This window comes from Aedes aegypti, chromosome 2 (genome assembly GCF_002204515.2).
Source record: "Aedes aegypti strain LVP_AGWG chromosome 2, AaegL5.0 Primary Assembly, whole genome shotgun sequence".
Lineage (NCBI taxonomy): Eukaryota > Metazoa > Arthropoda > Insecta > Diptera > Culicidae > Aedes > Aedes aegypti.
Window position 1 is genome coordinate 214,055,292 of NC_035108.1, and position 15,937 is coordinate 214,071,228.

The 15,937-nt window shown below is 44.2% G+C and overlaps 1 protein-coding gene across 1 annotated transcript; it reads right to left on the reverse strand.

Annotated features, from left to right (window-relative positions):
* Positions 1–7,720: 7,720 nt before the first annotated feature.
* LOC5574469 (esterase B1) lies at positions 7,721–15,373 on the reverse strand. Its single transcript, XM_021843920.1, has 5 exons — positions 14,705–15,373; positions 14,511–14,638; positions 14,310–14,446; positions 8,462–9,053; positions 7,721–8,407 (listed from the first exon to the last, which is right to left on the reverse strand). The coding sequence occupies exons 1-5, from the start codon at positions 15,293–15,295 to the stop codon at positions 8,122–8,124; spliced, it is 1,734 nt and encodes a 577-aa protein (XP_021699612.1). The 5' UTR covers positions 15,296–15,373; the 3' UTR covers positions 7,721–8,121.
* Between the last annotated feature and the right edge of the window lie 564 nt (positions 15,374–15,937).

Below are 15,937 nucleotides of genomic sequence, written 5' to 3' on the forward strand. Positions count from 1 at the left end.
ATGCTTCTTCCAATCACAATAAATTTACGATTTTTTAGCTAAATTGGATACGAAAAATGGCACGGTAAATGGCTGGACTTGGCGTACCATTGGTACCTCGCGTACCTGCAGGAATCAAATAGAACCCTTTGTGTGGTCCTTAGCCTCTTGCCCAGCAACTCCTATCCCTACCTTCTCGTGGTACTGGCCTGGATACGAGTAACCATAGGAAAGATATGGTAACCAATCCCGGTGCGTTGTTTGGTCGTATACTGACAGGGAAGGGGGGTGTTTGCTTTTGCTTCTGCAAATCTTGAGCGTCTGTACTCCGTGTTAGGAGCGGCTCACAACAGTGTCTGTTCCCCATGTCAGGGGCGGCTGATCATCGCCCGAGTGCCGGAGAAGGACTCTAAGTTAAACTGCGCACTATGGTCCTCCGAAAATTTAGGGGAAATGGTCCTCCGGAAATCTAGGAGGTTGGTATCAGGCCCAGCAAGCCAGCCGTAAAACAATCAAGCAACGAATAATCAACGAGAGAAAACGATCCGGGACAATCGGCGAAGACAAAAGCGACGTAAAGGGACTAGCGATTGGATGCTCGGTACGTGGAACTGTAAATCTTTCAACTTCATCGGGAGCACACGCACACTCGCCCACATGCGATTCGGCATCGTAGCGTTGCAGGAAGTGTGTTGGAAGGGATCAATGGTGTGAACGTTTAAAGATAACCATACCATCTACCAGTGCTGGGTCAACACACACGAGCTGGGAACAGCTTTTATAGTGATGGGTGATATGTAGAGGCGCGTGATCGGAGGAGGAGTTCAAACCGACTATTGGAAAGTTCAGCGCTCACCGACTGACGAACAAAAACGGCTTACGACCAATTGATTTCGCCGCCTCCAAGAATATGGCCATTCATAGCACCTACTTCCAGCACAGCCTTTCATACAACAGTGTTTGCTAATAACCACCACCAACAGTGAAAGCATCCATCAACAATGCAGCTGAGAGCAACGTCGGGTACGTGGGACAGAGTCGACGAAACGATTGGTTCTATGAGGAATGTAGGTAGATGCTGGAGGAGAAGAATGCAGCGTGGGCAGTCATGATACAGCAAGGGACCCGACAGAACGTGGAGCGTTAAAGACGGAAGCGGTAACAGCAGACCCGCCTCTTTCGGGAGAAAAAACGCCGCCTGGAGGAGGCGGAGTTTGAGGAGATGGAGCAGCTGTGCCAGTCTCAAGAAACAATTAATTTCTATCAGATGATCAAAGCATCCACAAACGGCTTCGTGCCGCGAGCTGAGATGTGCAGGGCTAAGGATGGGAGTATAATGACGGACGAGCGTGAGGTAATCGAAGGGTGAAAGCAGTACTTCAACGAACACCTGAATGGCGTTGAGAGCACAGGCAATGAAGGACGGGACAGCGGAAGAAATATGCCCCATCTACAAGGAAGCCGACAAGTTAGATTGTGAGAACTTTCGAGCGATCACCATTCTAAATGCGGCCTACAAAGTACTATCCCAGATCATCTTCCGTCGTCTGTCATTTGTAGTAAACGAGTTCGTGGGACGTTATCAATTCGTTTCGTTGACGGCCGATCGACAACGGATCAGTTCTTTACTGTACGGCAAATCCTCCAAAACTGTTGTGCATACCAGGTGCCAACGCATCACCTTTTCATCGATTTCAAGGCGGCATACGATAGTATCGACCGCGTAGAGCTATGGAAAATCATAGACGAGAACAGCTTTTCCGGGCAGCTCACGAAACTGATAAGAGTGACGATGAAAAATGTGCAAAATTGTGTGACAGTTTCAGGCGAACTTTCCAGTTCGTTTGGATCCCGCCGGGGACTACGACAAGGTGAGCAGCTGGGGTACGATTTTTACGAGATTCAGTCAATTTGTTTGCTTCGTGGACATTGTCGGCCGAACATTTGAAAACGTGGCAGACCCTGAAACGCGAGGCAGCAAAAGTTGGACTGGTTGTGAATGCTGCCTAGACAAAGTACATGCTAGCTGGTAGGGCCGAGCGCGACAGGGCTCGCCTAGGTAGCAGTGTTACGATACCCGAGCGGAAGAAAATAACTACTGAATACCAAACTGAGGTATTCCATACCAGATAATTTTCAATACTTGCATAAGAGGTAAATACCTCAAATAATACCTTCTGCATATTCTACAAATACCAAGCAGATACTTAGATCAGGTTTTGTAATACCTTAATAATACATGATGGATTTTCATATAAAAGTTTTTTTTTCAATAATAGTTCGATACTTCTAGCAGTCCTAAATACCTTTCGAATACCAAAATGAAGTATTTTAAATTGTTTTAAACATTGTTTTCAAATACCATTATAATACCAAAATGAGGTATTAACAACTGAACAATACCTATTTATGGTTTGATACCAAAATATGGTATGCATAAGTTATTGCGAGTTATTCTTTCCTCCTCGGGTAGACGGGGATACGTTCGAGGTGGTCGACGAGGTCGTCTACCTTTGTCCCTTGCTGACGGAAGATAATATCGTTAGCCGTGAAATACGGAGGCGCATCATCAGTGGAAGTTGGGCCTACTATGGCCTCCACTAGAAGCTGCGGTCAAAAAAGATTCACACCCGCACCAAATGTACCATGTACAAAACGCTCATAAGGCCGGTAGTCCTCTACGGGCATGAAACGTGGACGATGGAATGAGGACTTGCACGCAATTGGAGTCTTCCAACATCGGGTGCATAGAACGATCTTTGGCGGTGTGCAGGAAAACGATGCGTGGCTGCGTAGGATGAACCACGAGCTCGCCCAACTCTACGGTTAACACAGTATCCAGAACGTGGCCAAAGCTGGAAGTATACGATGGGCAGGGCATGTTGCGAGAATGCCGGACATCAACCCTGCAAAGATGGTATTCGCTTTGGATCCGGTTGGACAAGGCGGCGTGGAGCGCAGCGAGCTAGGTGGGCGGGTCAAGTGTGTATCGATTCGGCGAGTGTGGGGCAGAACCGAGGATGGAGAGATGCGGCCACGAACCGAGTTTTGTGGCGTGAAATTGTTGATTCAGTGTTATCTGTTCCTTACTTACTTACTTATTTGGCTTTACATCAATTATCTTGATAAAGCCTCGCCAATTCTCTCGGTTCATGGCCGCTTCTCTCCATCCTCGACTGTGACCCACGCTCTCCAGGTCCTGGTGTACCTGATCAATCCACCTAGCTCGCTGCGCCCCACGCCTTCTTGTTCCGACCGGATTCGTGGCGAACACCATCTTTACAGGGTTGTTGTCCGGCATTCTTGCAACATGCCATGCCCAGCGTATCCTTCCAGCTTTAGCTACCTTCACGATACTGGGTTCGCCGTAGAGTTGAGCGAGCTCGTGGTTCATCCTTCGCCGCCACACGCCGTTCTCCTGCACGCCGCCGAAGATCGTCCTTAGCACTCGGCGTTCGAAAACCCCAAGAGCTTGCAAGTCCTCCTCGAGCATAGTCCACGCCTCATGCCCATAGAGGACTACCGGTCTTATGAGCGTTTTGTACATCGTGCATTTGGTGCGGGGGTGAATCTTTCTTGACCGCAGTTTCTTCTGGAGCCCATAGTAGGCACGACTTCCGCTGATGATGCGCCTTCGTATTTCCCGACTAACATTGTTGTCAGCCGTCAACAAGGATCCGAGGTAGACGAACTCGTCCACCACCTCGAAGGTATCCCCGTCTATCGTAACACTGCTTCCTAGGCGGGCCCTGTCGCGCTCAGTTCCGCCAACCAGCATGTACTTTGTTTTCGACGCATTCACCATTAGCCCGACTCTTGTTGCTTCGCGTTTCAGGCGGGTGAACAAATCTGCCACCGTTTCAAATTTTCTCCCAATAATATCCATGTCGTCCGCGAAGCAAACAAATTGTCCGGATCTCGTGAAAATCGTGCCTCGACTGTTGAGTCCGGCTCTCCGCATGACACCTTCAAGCGCAATATTGAACAACAGGCACGAAAGTCCGTCGCCCTGTCGTAGTCCCCGCCGAGACTCGAACGAACTGGAGTGTTCGCCCGAGATCTTCACGCAGTTTTGCACACCGTCCATCGTTGCTCTGATCAATCTTGTGAGCTTCCCGGGAAAGCTGTTCTCGTCCATGATTTTCCATAGCTCTATGCGGTCGATACTATCGTATGCCGTCTTGAAATCAATGAACAAATGGTGCGTAGGGACCTGGTACTCACGGCATTTCTGGAGGATTTGCCGCACGGAAAAGATCTGGTCCGTTGTCGAGCGGCCGTCGATGAAACCTGCTTGATAACTTCCCACGAACTCGTTTGCTATAGGTGATAGACGACGGAAGAGAATCTGGGATAGCACTTTATAGGCGGCGTTTAGGATGGTGATTGCACGATAATTTTCACACTCCAGTTTGTCGCCCTTTTTGTAGATAGGGCATATAACGCCTTGCTTCCACTCCTCCGGTAGCTGTTCCGTTTCCCAGATTCTGACTATCAGCCGATGCAGACAAGCGGCCAACCTGTCCGGGCCCATCTTGATGAGTTCGGCTCCGATACCATCCTTGCCAGCGGCTTTGTTGTTCTTGAGCTGTTGAATGGCATCCTTAACTTCCCCCATCGTGGGAGCTGGTTGATTTCCGCTATCCGCTGTGCTGACGTAGCCATCGCCTTCGCTGTCCTGACCTTCTGTGCCTGTGTTTTCTGCGCCATTCAGGTGTTCATCGTAGTGCTGCTTCCACCTTTCGATCACCTCGCGTCCGTCCGTCAAGATGCTCCCATCCTTATCCCGGCACATCTCAGCTCGCGGCACGAAGCCTTTGCGGGATGTGTTGAGCTTCTGATAGAACTTCCGCGTTTCTTGAGAACGGTACAGCAACTCCATCTCTTGGCATTCAACCTCTTCCAGGCGGCGCTTTTTGTCCCGGAATAGGCGGGTTTGCTGTTTCCGCTTCAGTCTGTATCGTTCCACGTTTTGCCGCGTGCCATGCTGCAGCATTGCAGCCCGCGCTGCATTCTTCTCCTCTAAAACCTCTTGGCACTCCTCGTCGAACCAATCGTTTCTTGAGCTCCGTTCCACATATCCGACAACGCTTTCGGCAGCGTCGTTAATGGCTGCTTTGACTGTCCTCCAGCAGTCCTCAAGAGGGGCCCTATCGAGCTCGCCCTCATCCGGCAACGCTGCCTCAAGATGCTGCGCGTACGCATTGGCGACATCCGGTTGTTTCAGCCGCTCGAGATTGTACCGGGGCGGGCGTCGGTACCGTACATTGTTGATGACGGATAGTTTTGGGCGCAGTTTCACCATCACCAGGTAGTGGTCGGAGTCAATGTTGGCGCCACGATAGGTTCTGACGTCGGTTATGTCGGAGAAGTGCCGTCCATCGATCAAAACGTGGTCGATTTGCGATTCTGTCTGCTGAGGTGATCTCCAGGTGTACCGATACGGGAGGCTGTGCTGGAAATAGGTGCTACGAATGGCCATGTTCTTGGAGGCGGCAAAATCTATCAGTCGTAGGCCGTTCTCGTTCGTCAGCCGGTGGGCGCTGAACTTTCCAATCGTCGGTCTGAACTCCTCCTCCTGGCCAACCTGAGCATTCAAATCTCCTATGATGATCTTGAGGTCGTGGCTTGGGCAGCGGTCGTACTCGCGTTCGAGCTGCGCGTAAAATGCGTCCTTGTCATCATCAGTGCTTCCGGAGTGTGGGCTATGCACGTTGATTATGCTGAAGTTAAAGAATCGGCCTTTGATTCTTAACTTGCACATTCGTTCATTGATCGGCCACCACCCGATCACGCGCCTTTGCATATCACCCATCACTATAAAAGCTGTTCCCAGCTCGCGTGTGTTGCCGCAGCTCTGGTAGATGGTATGATTACCTCTAAACGTTCGCACCAGTGCTCCTGTCCAGCACACCTCCTGCAGCGCTACGATGTCGAAACCGCGGGTCTTCAGTACATCGGAGAGTATGCGAGTACTTCCAATGAAGTTGAGAGATTTGCAGTTCCACATACCGAGTTTCCAATCGCTAGTGCATTTTCGTCGCTGTGGTCTTTGCCGATTGTTCCGGTCCGTATTCTCTCGTTGACGTTCCTGTGCTGATGTGTTTTTACGGCTGGCTCGCAGGGCCTGACACCAACCCCCTAGATTTCCGGAGGACCATTCCCCCTAAATGTTCGGAGGGCCATAGTGCGCAGTTTAGCTTAGAGTCCTTCTCTGGCACTCGGACGATGATCAGCCGCCCCTGACATGGGGAACAGACGCTGTTGTGAGCCGCTCCTAACGTGGAGTACAGACGTTCCAGGTTTGCAAAAGCAAACCCCCCCTTCCCTGTCAGCATACGACCAAAGTTCCTATGTTGACTAAATAAATGAAATCAATGGATACGAAAATCGTGGTGATAGCTTTTACCCCTTAGGAGGGTAGTTTTACTCCGTCTCTGAAAACACTTATAATTTTTTATCATTTATTCTTGGAAGTCTCCAATATAAATCAATTTTTACAAATACAATACCTGTGATCGGGGTGTTCCTTAGCCGAATGGTAAGAGTCCGTGTCTACAAAGCACAGTCTGGGGCCCAGATAGCTGTAGCGGTAAACGCGCAGCTATTCAGCAAGACCAAGCTGAGGGTCGTGGGTTCAAATCCCACCGGTCAAGGATCTTTTCGGGTTGGAAATTTTCTCGACTTCCCAGGGCATAGAGTATCTTCGTATCTGCCACACGATATACACATGCAAAAATGGTCATTGGCATAGTAAGCTCTCAGTTAATAACTGTGGAAGTGCTCATATGAACACTAAGCTGAGAAGCAGGCTCTGTCCCAGTGGGGACGTAACGCCAGGAAGAAGAAGAAGAAGTCTACAAAGCAAAGCCATGCTGAAGGTGTCTGGGTTCGATTCCCGGTCGGTCCATGATCTTTTTGTATTGGAAATGTCTTTGACCTCCCTGGGCATATAGTATAATTATAAAGTCAAACCTCTTTTTGCGCTCACTTTTTTACACTCCCTCTTTTTGCGCCCCCTCCATTTACGCTCCAAATTACAACGTACGCTCCCTCTTTTTACGCTTGAAATTCCAAATAACGCTCCCTCTTTTTACGCTCCAAAAATTCTATTTACGCTCCTGTCTGAAAACAACCGACGAGAACCAATTTAGTAGCGTATTTTTGGAACGGGCCCGATGAGTAGATGCCGGAAATCGATGTCCGATGCCATTTTGAATCCAAGATGACGACTTCCGGTTTGGGAAAATCACTTGAAACCCACTAAATATGGGTATTTTTGGAACGGGACCGATGGGTCGCGTTCCAAAAATACCCATATATAGTGGGTTTCAAGTTATTTTCACAAACCAGAAGTCGCCATATTGAATTTTAAAATGGCGTCAGACTATGGTTGAGGTTATCCCTATTGATGCCCTTGAGAAGTACCACGGATAGACCCCACCTCTTCGCAAAACTTCTCAAGAAAAAACGAAAAGCTTTATTAACGCTCCCTCCTTTTGCGCTCCCCCAGTTAGCGGCGTAAAAAGAGGTTTGGCTGTACCTGCCACACGATATACGATGCATAAAATGCAACTTTGGCAAATAAAGCTCTCAGTTAATAACTGTGGAAGTGCTCTTATGAACACTAAGCTGAGAAGCAGGTTCTGTCCCAGTAAAGACGTTAATGCCGAGAAGAAGAAGAAAAAGAAAAAGGAGATACCTGTGAGATTTTTTGAACTAGTCAAAGGCTTACAAAATATATGCTATGTCGAAAAAGAATTTATTGACTTTTGATTTTGAAATACAAATTAAAATGCGTATATTGCTGATTTTATCCCTTCTTCCCCTAGGTATGCCTTATCTGGGCGGCATTACATTTTGCGATTCCTTTAATATCATTTCAATATTAGAACTATTTTAAGCAACGATTCCTTGTAATTGCATTTCGGCTATATTCTCTCCAATTTGATAAAATGTACTAAATGACTACTTGGTATTCCATAACATAAGATGACCTTTGACACATGAGAACAATGTAGACGATGAAAAATTATTTTACTAACTGCATACCAAAATATTATTCATGTTATTTTTTCTTCAAATGTTTGTCTCTCCTTATATTTAGGAAACAATTACTAACTTTCTAGCGAAATGCACATGCTAAATTACCCCTTTTTTGTTTTCCTTTATTAAACTTCTTATGAACTGCAATCTACTTTCATTGTTATTGCGTATCATTATCGGCGATGGCCTAATTTCTAACGTATCCAAATTGAACTCTGCTGATGTTTCTGCTACTGGTTGAACGGGACTCCATGTGAACCCTAAATTACATCCATGCGGTGTAGGGTTTGAGAACTTGGCAAAGTTTGTGAGAAGCTTCACATAGATATTCCGCACTTTATGTTCATCGCTTTGCTCAGAAAGCTTTGGAAGGCCGGGAAATCTAAGAAAATAAAAACTGCAATAAAGCACTGACGGCAAACATTGAAAGGCATACCTATTCATGTAGAAGATATCGTCGCTGTGGCACGCTCCTTCGATCTTACCGTGGTTTACAAAATTACTAAAAATACTATATCGTCCCAAAAAAGCAAAACTGAAATGATAGTGAGTAACATTTGGCTGGTACTTTGCTAGTAATTCTGCACTTAAGATATTCCTTCCAACAAAAGTTAGATCCGACATCATTTTGCACGTTTCGTTGATTGTATCCCATCCGATATCTTTTTTATGCAGATAAAAGCTCTTGACTCTGTTTCCAACTGCCACACGTTGATCATCATCAGAATAGACTAAAAAGCGTGGGGCAAGCCATTCAGGATGCTGATTCAACTTTTCAAGGCGCGTTTTATTAAGCTCAATAGCAAGCATTCCCTCTGCAGAGGTCAACCCTGTCATTATCGGCATACGCAGTGAGTTAAACTCTCGGAGTGTTTCTTCGGGGTCTTTGGTAATAATACTATCATCTGTTAGAACTTCTTCCGCAACTGGCCTGAAAACAAATCGTTGAAATAGCCCTTCTTCGTGACGACTTACGGCCCCATCCTGGTGCTTTGCGATGGAGTAGGGTGAAGCATTGGTGAGAAAATCTGGAATGGCAATGGATTGTAAAGTTTCCATTTAATAAGTTTAGTACTATACCATTAAATAACACTACATTTTGTATAACAGATACGCGTATTTCAACCTTTACTTTAAGGCCGTGTTCAGTGTCGAAGATGACCTTAAAGCTGAACCTGAAATACGCATATCTGTGAAAGGATACAAACTCTAGTGGAATTTAATGGTATAGTACTAAAGTCGGTATTTATTTACTAATAGCTATTCTACTAAACAGCTCGAAGATTTATTATCATTATGGATTGTTACTAACAAATAATGATTTGAATAAGCCTTTCGGGATGGACGTTTTCCTACATTCATGATGAAATTTCTCTTGCTAAGTGATTACGCTCCAAAAAGAATTGTAATTTTCACGACGTTTTGATGCAACAAATCAGTTATGAAAAATTGAAGACGGAGAGTCACATATACTGAAAAAGGCCCTAAATGAGCAGAAAATTTTCTTAAAAACTACCTAAAGCAATAAATCAGTAATTTTCAGTGCTACAAAAACGGTACTTTGCAGTGCTACTTAAACAGTACTTTACAGTACTATTTTTTCTACTATTGATCCCTTTACGACCCTTGTTTGGATCCGTACTTTCGATTTTTTGTTCGACCCGTTGGCGAAAACTAGCGGTGAAAATCCTTCTTGGACACCGTGTTGGGAAAAAACCCTCTTAGGAGGTCACGTCTTCTATCGTTTATTCACTAAACATGGCTGCAACTACAAACAAAAGGAAGGGTGAATCTCTGAATTCACAACTTCCTTCTAAAAAAAGTGGGATTTAAAACTGTCACTAAACGTGGCAAGAATGGAAGAAAGGACGTTTTTCTGGAATGCGAACTTTCTTCCAAGGGTGAAATGAATAATGTTGATAATTGCATCGAAACTAGCAATCAGACAAATTTTCCGAAAACCAAAACTTTGGCTCTTTGATTCAAGTAAGGAAGCAAAGAGTGCCGCCTATCGTGGTCAGTTGTTCCGAATTTTGGGGATTTAGGCAGAAGATCTTGAACTTAATTAGGGGAATCAAGGTTTCCTTCCAAATCGCAAAGAAAGGAGACTGTCGCGTTTTGCCGGAAAATCTTAAAGATCGTGAACTTCTTTTCAAACATCTTGAAGTGAAGAAGCACAAATTTTTTACTTATGACGACAAAACTGAACGTTTGTTCAAAGTCGTCTTGAAAGGTCTCTCAAGTGACTATAAGTCACTGCAATCATCATAGGCGTATAAAACATCAACTGTTTTCGTCATTTGCAACTAAAGTTTTTGAAACTTAAGGTGTTTCAGTTGACACAGATTGGTAAATATACTTTCTAGCTGCCTATTTGCCTTTTCAATGCTCTGAACAGCAAGTTAATTTGCTCCAAAACTGACTTGCAGAAATTGACTCACAATAAGTCAAAAATTTTTGTCATTGATTACTATAATGCCAAACATCGGTCATGGAATAATTCTCAAAGTAATTCCAACGGCAGAATTTTATTTGATGAGTGCTCTTCAGGATATTTCTCAAATCAATATCCTGATAGCTCTATATGTTTTTCCTCTTCTAGAAATCCATCTACAACAAGGATCGTAAAGGGATCATTAGTAGAAAAAATAGGCTCGGAAATAATTGAAAGAGGAGCTGATAGGATTGAGAATCGTTTCATGGGATATTTGAAATGTAACAGGGACATGATCAGAATCAAAATCAGCATGAGTAATCAGTTGGCTGCAAAGATGACTTGAGTCGGTTAAGACCAAATCATCCACACTTGCCATCGTCGCTCTTATCATTCTCGTAAGCTTCCCGGGATAGCTGTTCTCGTCCTTGATTTTCAATAGCTCTTTGCGGTCGATAGTATCGTATGCCGCCTTGATATCGATGAAAAGGTAATGCGTTGGGATCTGGTATTCACGACATTTTAGGAGGATTTGTCGTACAGTAAAGATCTGCCGTCAACGAAGCCGGCTTGATAACTTCCCACGAACCCGTTTACTACGGATGGCAGACGACGGAAGATGGTCTGGGATAATACTTTGTAGGCCGCATTTAGAATGGTGATCGCTTGGAAGTTCTCACAATCTAACTTGTCACCTCTCTTGTAGATGGGGCATATTACCCCTTATTTCCACTCATCCGGTAGCTGTTCTGTTTCCCAAATTGTGCCTTTCAGCCGATGCAGACAAATGGCCAGCCTCTCCGGGCCCATCTTTATGAGTTCAGCTCTAATACCATCCTTATCGGCAGCTTTATTGTTCTTGAGCTGGTGAATGGCATCCTCAACTTCCCTCAAAGTGAGGGCTGGTCGCTTTCCATCCTCCGCAGTGCCGACGAAGGCATTTCCTCCGTTGTCCTGACCTTTATTGCCTGTGCTCTCAGCGCCATTCAGATGTTCGTCGAAGTGCTGCTTCCACCCTTCGATCACCTCACGCTCGTCCGTCAATATACTCCCATCCTTATCTCTGCACATTTCGGCTCGCGGCACGAAGCCGTTTCGGAATGCTTTGATCATCTGATAGAACTTACGTGTTTCTTGAAACTGGCACAGCTGTTCCTTCTCCTCGCACTCCACCTCCAGGTGGCGTTTTTTCTCCCGAAAGAGGCGGGTCTGCTGTTGCCGTTTCCGTCTATAACGCTCCACGTTCTGTCGGGTCCCTTGCTGCAGCATGACCAACCGCGCTGCATTCTTTTCCTCCAGAATCTGCCTACATTCCTCATCGAACCAATCGTTCCGTCTACTCGGTCCCACGTACCCGACGTTGCTCTCAGCTGCATTGTTAATGGCTGCCTTCACTGTTTTCCAGCAGTCCTCAAGAGGGGCTTCATCCAGCTCACCCTCTTCCGGTAATGCAGCCTCGAGGTGCCGCGCGTATGCCACTGCGATATCCGATGGCATGAGCCGCTCTAGATCGTCGGCCAACCTGAGCGTTTAGATCTCCAATGATGATTTTGACGTCGTGGCTTGGACAGCTGTCGTACTCGCGTGCGAGCTGCACGTAAAATGCGTCTTTATCATCATCAGTGCTTCCGGAGTGAGGGCTGTGCACGTTTATTATGCTGAAGTTGAAGAACCGGCCTTTGGGCCTCAACTTGCACATTCTCTTATTGATCGGCCACCATCCGATCACGCGCCTCTGCATATCACCCATCACTATAAAAGTTGTTCCTAGCTCGTGTATGTTGCCGCAGCTCTTGTAGATGGTACGGTTACCTCTAAACGTTCGCAGCATTGATCCCTTCCAACACACTTCCTGCAACGCTACGATGCCGAAGTCATGGTCCTTAAGCACGTCGGCGAATATGCGTGTGCTCCCGATGAAGTTGAGAGATTTACAATTTCACGTACCGAGCTTCCAATCGCTAGTCTATTTACGTCGCTGTGGTCTACGCCGATTGTCCCGGTTCGTATTCTCTCGTTGATTATTCGTTGCTTGATGTTTATACGGCTGGCTAGCAGGGCCTGACACCAACCTCCTAGATTCCCGGAGGACCATTCCCCCTAAATGTTCGGAGAACCATAGTGCACAGTTTTGCTAAGAGTCCTTCTCTGGCACTAGTACGATAATCAGCCGCCCCTGACATAGGGAACAGACGCTGTAGTGAGCCGCTCCTAACACGGAGTACAGACGCTCCAGGTTTGCAGAAGCAAAATCAAAAGCAAATCCCCTCTTCCCTGTCAGCATACGACCAAAGTTCCCACCGGAATTGGTTACCCGATCTTCCCCTAGGTATTCGTACCCCGGCCAGTACCACGGGGAGGTAGGGATAGGAGTTGCTGGGCAAGAGGTTAAGGACCGCACAAAGGAGTCTATTTTATTCCTGCAGGTACACGAGGCACCAATGGTACGCCATACTCAGCCATTTACCAACTTCAATTAGCATATTTTCCTGACAAATCGGAAAATTGCTAAGGTTGTACCAATTCTAAAACCAAACAAAAATTCTGCAGAAGTTTCTAGATATTGTTTAATCAGTTTGCTTTCCTCCATCAGTAAACTTTTTGAAAACGTCATTTTGAACAGAATGATGGTCCACATCCATGAAAATTCAATTTTCGTCAATGAACAGTTCGGATTCCGTCATGGGCATTCGACCACTCACCAGCTTTAAGATGTTACAAATTTGATACGTGCAAACAAATATGAAGGCTATTCTACTGGTCTAGCATTTTTAGACAAAGAAAAAGCATTCGACAGTGTCTGGCATGAACGCTTGATTGTAAAATTAAAAAATTTTAATTTTCCAACATACATTGTTAGAATTATTCAAAGTTATCTGTCAAATCGTACACTTCAGGTTAATTATCAGAACTCCAGGTCTGAAAGTCTTCCTGTAAAAGCTGGTGTTCCTCAAGGCAGCATTTCGGTGCCAATGTTATACAATATTTTTACTTCTGACTTACCTGAGGTACCTCAAGGATGTCAAAAATCTTTGTTTGCGTTTGACACAGGTCTCTCCGCCAAAAGACGAAGCTTGCGTGTCATCTGTAGTCTATTGCAAAAATGTTTGGATATTTACTTGCCAAAATATAAGATTTCAGAAAATCGAAACTTTGGCTTAAGAACAAGCTTTTGATCTCCAATCAAATTTTCAGGCCAGCTATGTTGTATGCTGTACCAATATGGACTAGCTGTTTTAATACCAGGAAGAAAGCTCTGCAGAGGATTCAAAATAAAATTTTGAAAATGATTCTCAAGCTCCTTCCCTGGTATAGCACTTATGAGTTACATAGAGTATCCAATATTGAAACATTGGAACAAATGTCGTAAAATATTATTAATATTTTAGACAAAAATCGTTGCAATCTTCTATAGACCTGATATTTAGGTTAAGTTAGGTCAAGTTTAAAGCGGTTTTATTCTCTTAATCAAATCAAAATCAAATCACATGTAAAAATTCTGAACTGCTACGGAAAATTAAATGTTATGAGTTGTTAACAAAATGTTAAAAAAAAAACATCATTAAGTATTTCAAAATCAGGATGATAGTGTTTTCTTACACAGAATACCTAGATATAACAAATGAATGTTATGTTTTCAATGATACTATTAAAGGAATTAAAAAAAAAATAATTCAAGAGAAACGAAATACTCTTAAACCGTTTTTTTTTTAGACTTTGTTCGCAAATATAGTGGCCACAACCCCAAGCTAAACTGTTTAACATAAATTATATTTTTTCGTATTGTATAATGTTAGTCCTGCACTATCAAATAAACCCAGTTCATGGCATCTCATAATCAACATCTTACCTAAAATTTCGTTATCATTATTTGCTTTACATCCCATGGCACGCGCAAGCATCCTGGCGTTTGTTTCTGGACTAGTTTGAATTTCTGCTTTCGAAGAGCTATCTCCGCTAATGCAAATTACACGATGGAAATACTTTCTATAAAAAATACGTAAAAATAATTACTATGTGATGCTTTTATGACAACGTTAATTGATTTTACCTAGAATTTGGCGAAAGATAATGCAAGTAGTTTCCCCATGAACCTGCGCTATGCCCGAATAAAGTAACGTTATCAGCATCACCTCCGAACTGAGCAATATTTTGCTTCACCCATCGAAGGGCAAGAAGCTATTAAAATAATCACCATCACGTGTCAATTGGTGTTATGGCATCATGTTTAAGATTTTAACTTACCTGATCTTTCAATCCAGCGTTGCCAGTAATGCCAGCTCGAGGCAGACACAGAAATCCCAAGGGTCCAAGGCGATAGTACACGGTTACTACAACCACCCCTTGTTCAACTAAATAACTCATATCGCATATAAATGCATTGGCCGTCCCATAACGGAAACCTCCTCCATGAATATACACCATAACTGGAAGACGCTCAGACGATTCACTTGGCAGGCTTGGCGTGAAAACGTTCAAATATAGTACGTCTTCCGTGCCAATAGTTGTGCATTTACAGAAAAAGAAATCTTGAACACACAATCCTTTGTCTACACTGCAATCCAAAGGAGTCGTTTCAAACTTTTCCAATGGAATGGGAGGCCTGAATCTTAGTTTTCCAACAGGAGATTTTGCATACGGAATCCCTTTAAAACAGTGATAGCTTTTCCCATTTGGCAGTTTTGAAGTGACACCCTGGACAGAGCCTTGTTTCAGCTCGACAATGGGTCGCTTGAGCCATGGCCATATACAGATCACTTTATTTGCAATTTTGTATAATGCAAAATGGAACAAAACTCTACAAAGTATGATAATGACTTCAAGCTTTGCCCACATTGTTGTGTAGAATTCAACTGATGGAACTAAACTGAAACTCGCTCCCTCTTGGCTGTGATCTGTTCCTTCTTACTGCAACACGATTGAAGCAACTAAGTAATAAACTGTAATCCTCCGATTTACCATTACCCTGTAATAAGTGCACTAATAAGCGCATACGGTGAAGACTGTAGCTCTACGGATTCGAATAATGTGGTTTCGAAAAATGTAACGAGTGAGATAGCCATTTGATCTCGCTCCACTATTCAGTCAACGGGAAAAGAAGGCAATTAAATGGGAACAAGTCATATGCGAGAAAGTACTGTGACTTGCTTGGTCGTTACCTTTTTATATGCAAAAAGGATTGCAAGTTGTAATAGATTTCATTTAAATACGGGAACATCAATAACTAGTATAGAGGGCGGCAAATTATTATATTTAACAGTTAAGTTGTTTTACGCATACGATATAGGTATTCATAACTATTTCTGCTTTGTTTCTTTGTAATTCGCTCATAAAGATATGTACTCCAAAAGCAAAATTTAAGATCATAATTTATCTTTTAGGCAATCCTTTCTTTATTCCTTCATTAGTATCATTCCAAATATTACATTTAGGTAATAGGATATTAAGCCGAATTCCATTTGGCCGAAATTAAACACC

Bases quoted from the DNA above. Each gene is read 5' to 3' on its own strand.
- LOC5574469 (XM_021843920.1), bottom strand. From the start codon at position 15,295: ATGTGGGCAAAGCTTGAAGTCATTATCATACTTTGTAGAGTTTTGTTC. The intron at 9,054-14,309 runs GTAAGATGTTGA...TTGCCATTCCAG, and splicing joins TAATGATAACGAAATTTTAG to ATTTTCTCACCAATGCTTCA. The intron at 8,408-8,461 runs GTATGCCTTTCA...TTATTTTCTTAG, and splicing joins GATATCTTCTACATGAATAG to ATTTCCCGGCCTTCCAAAGC.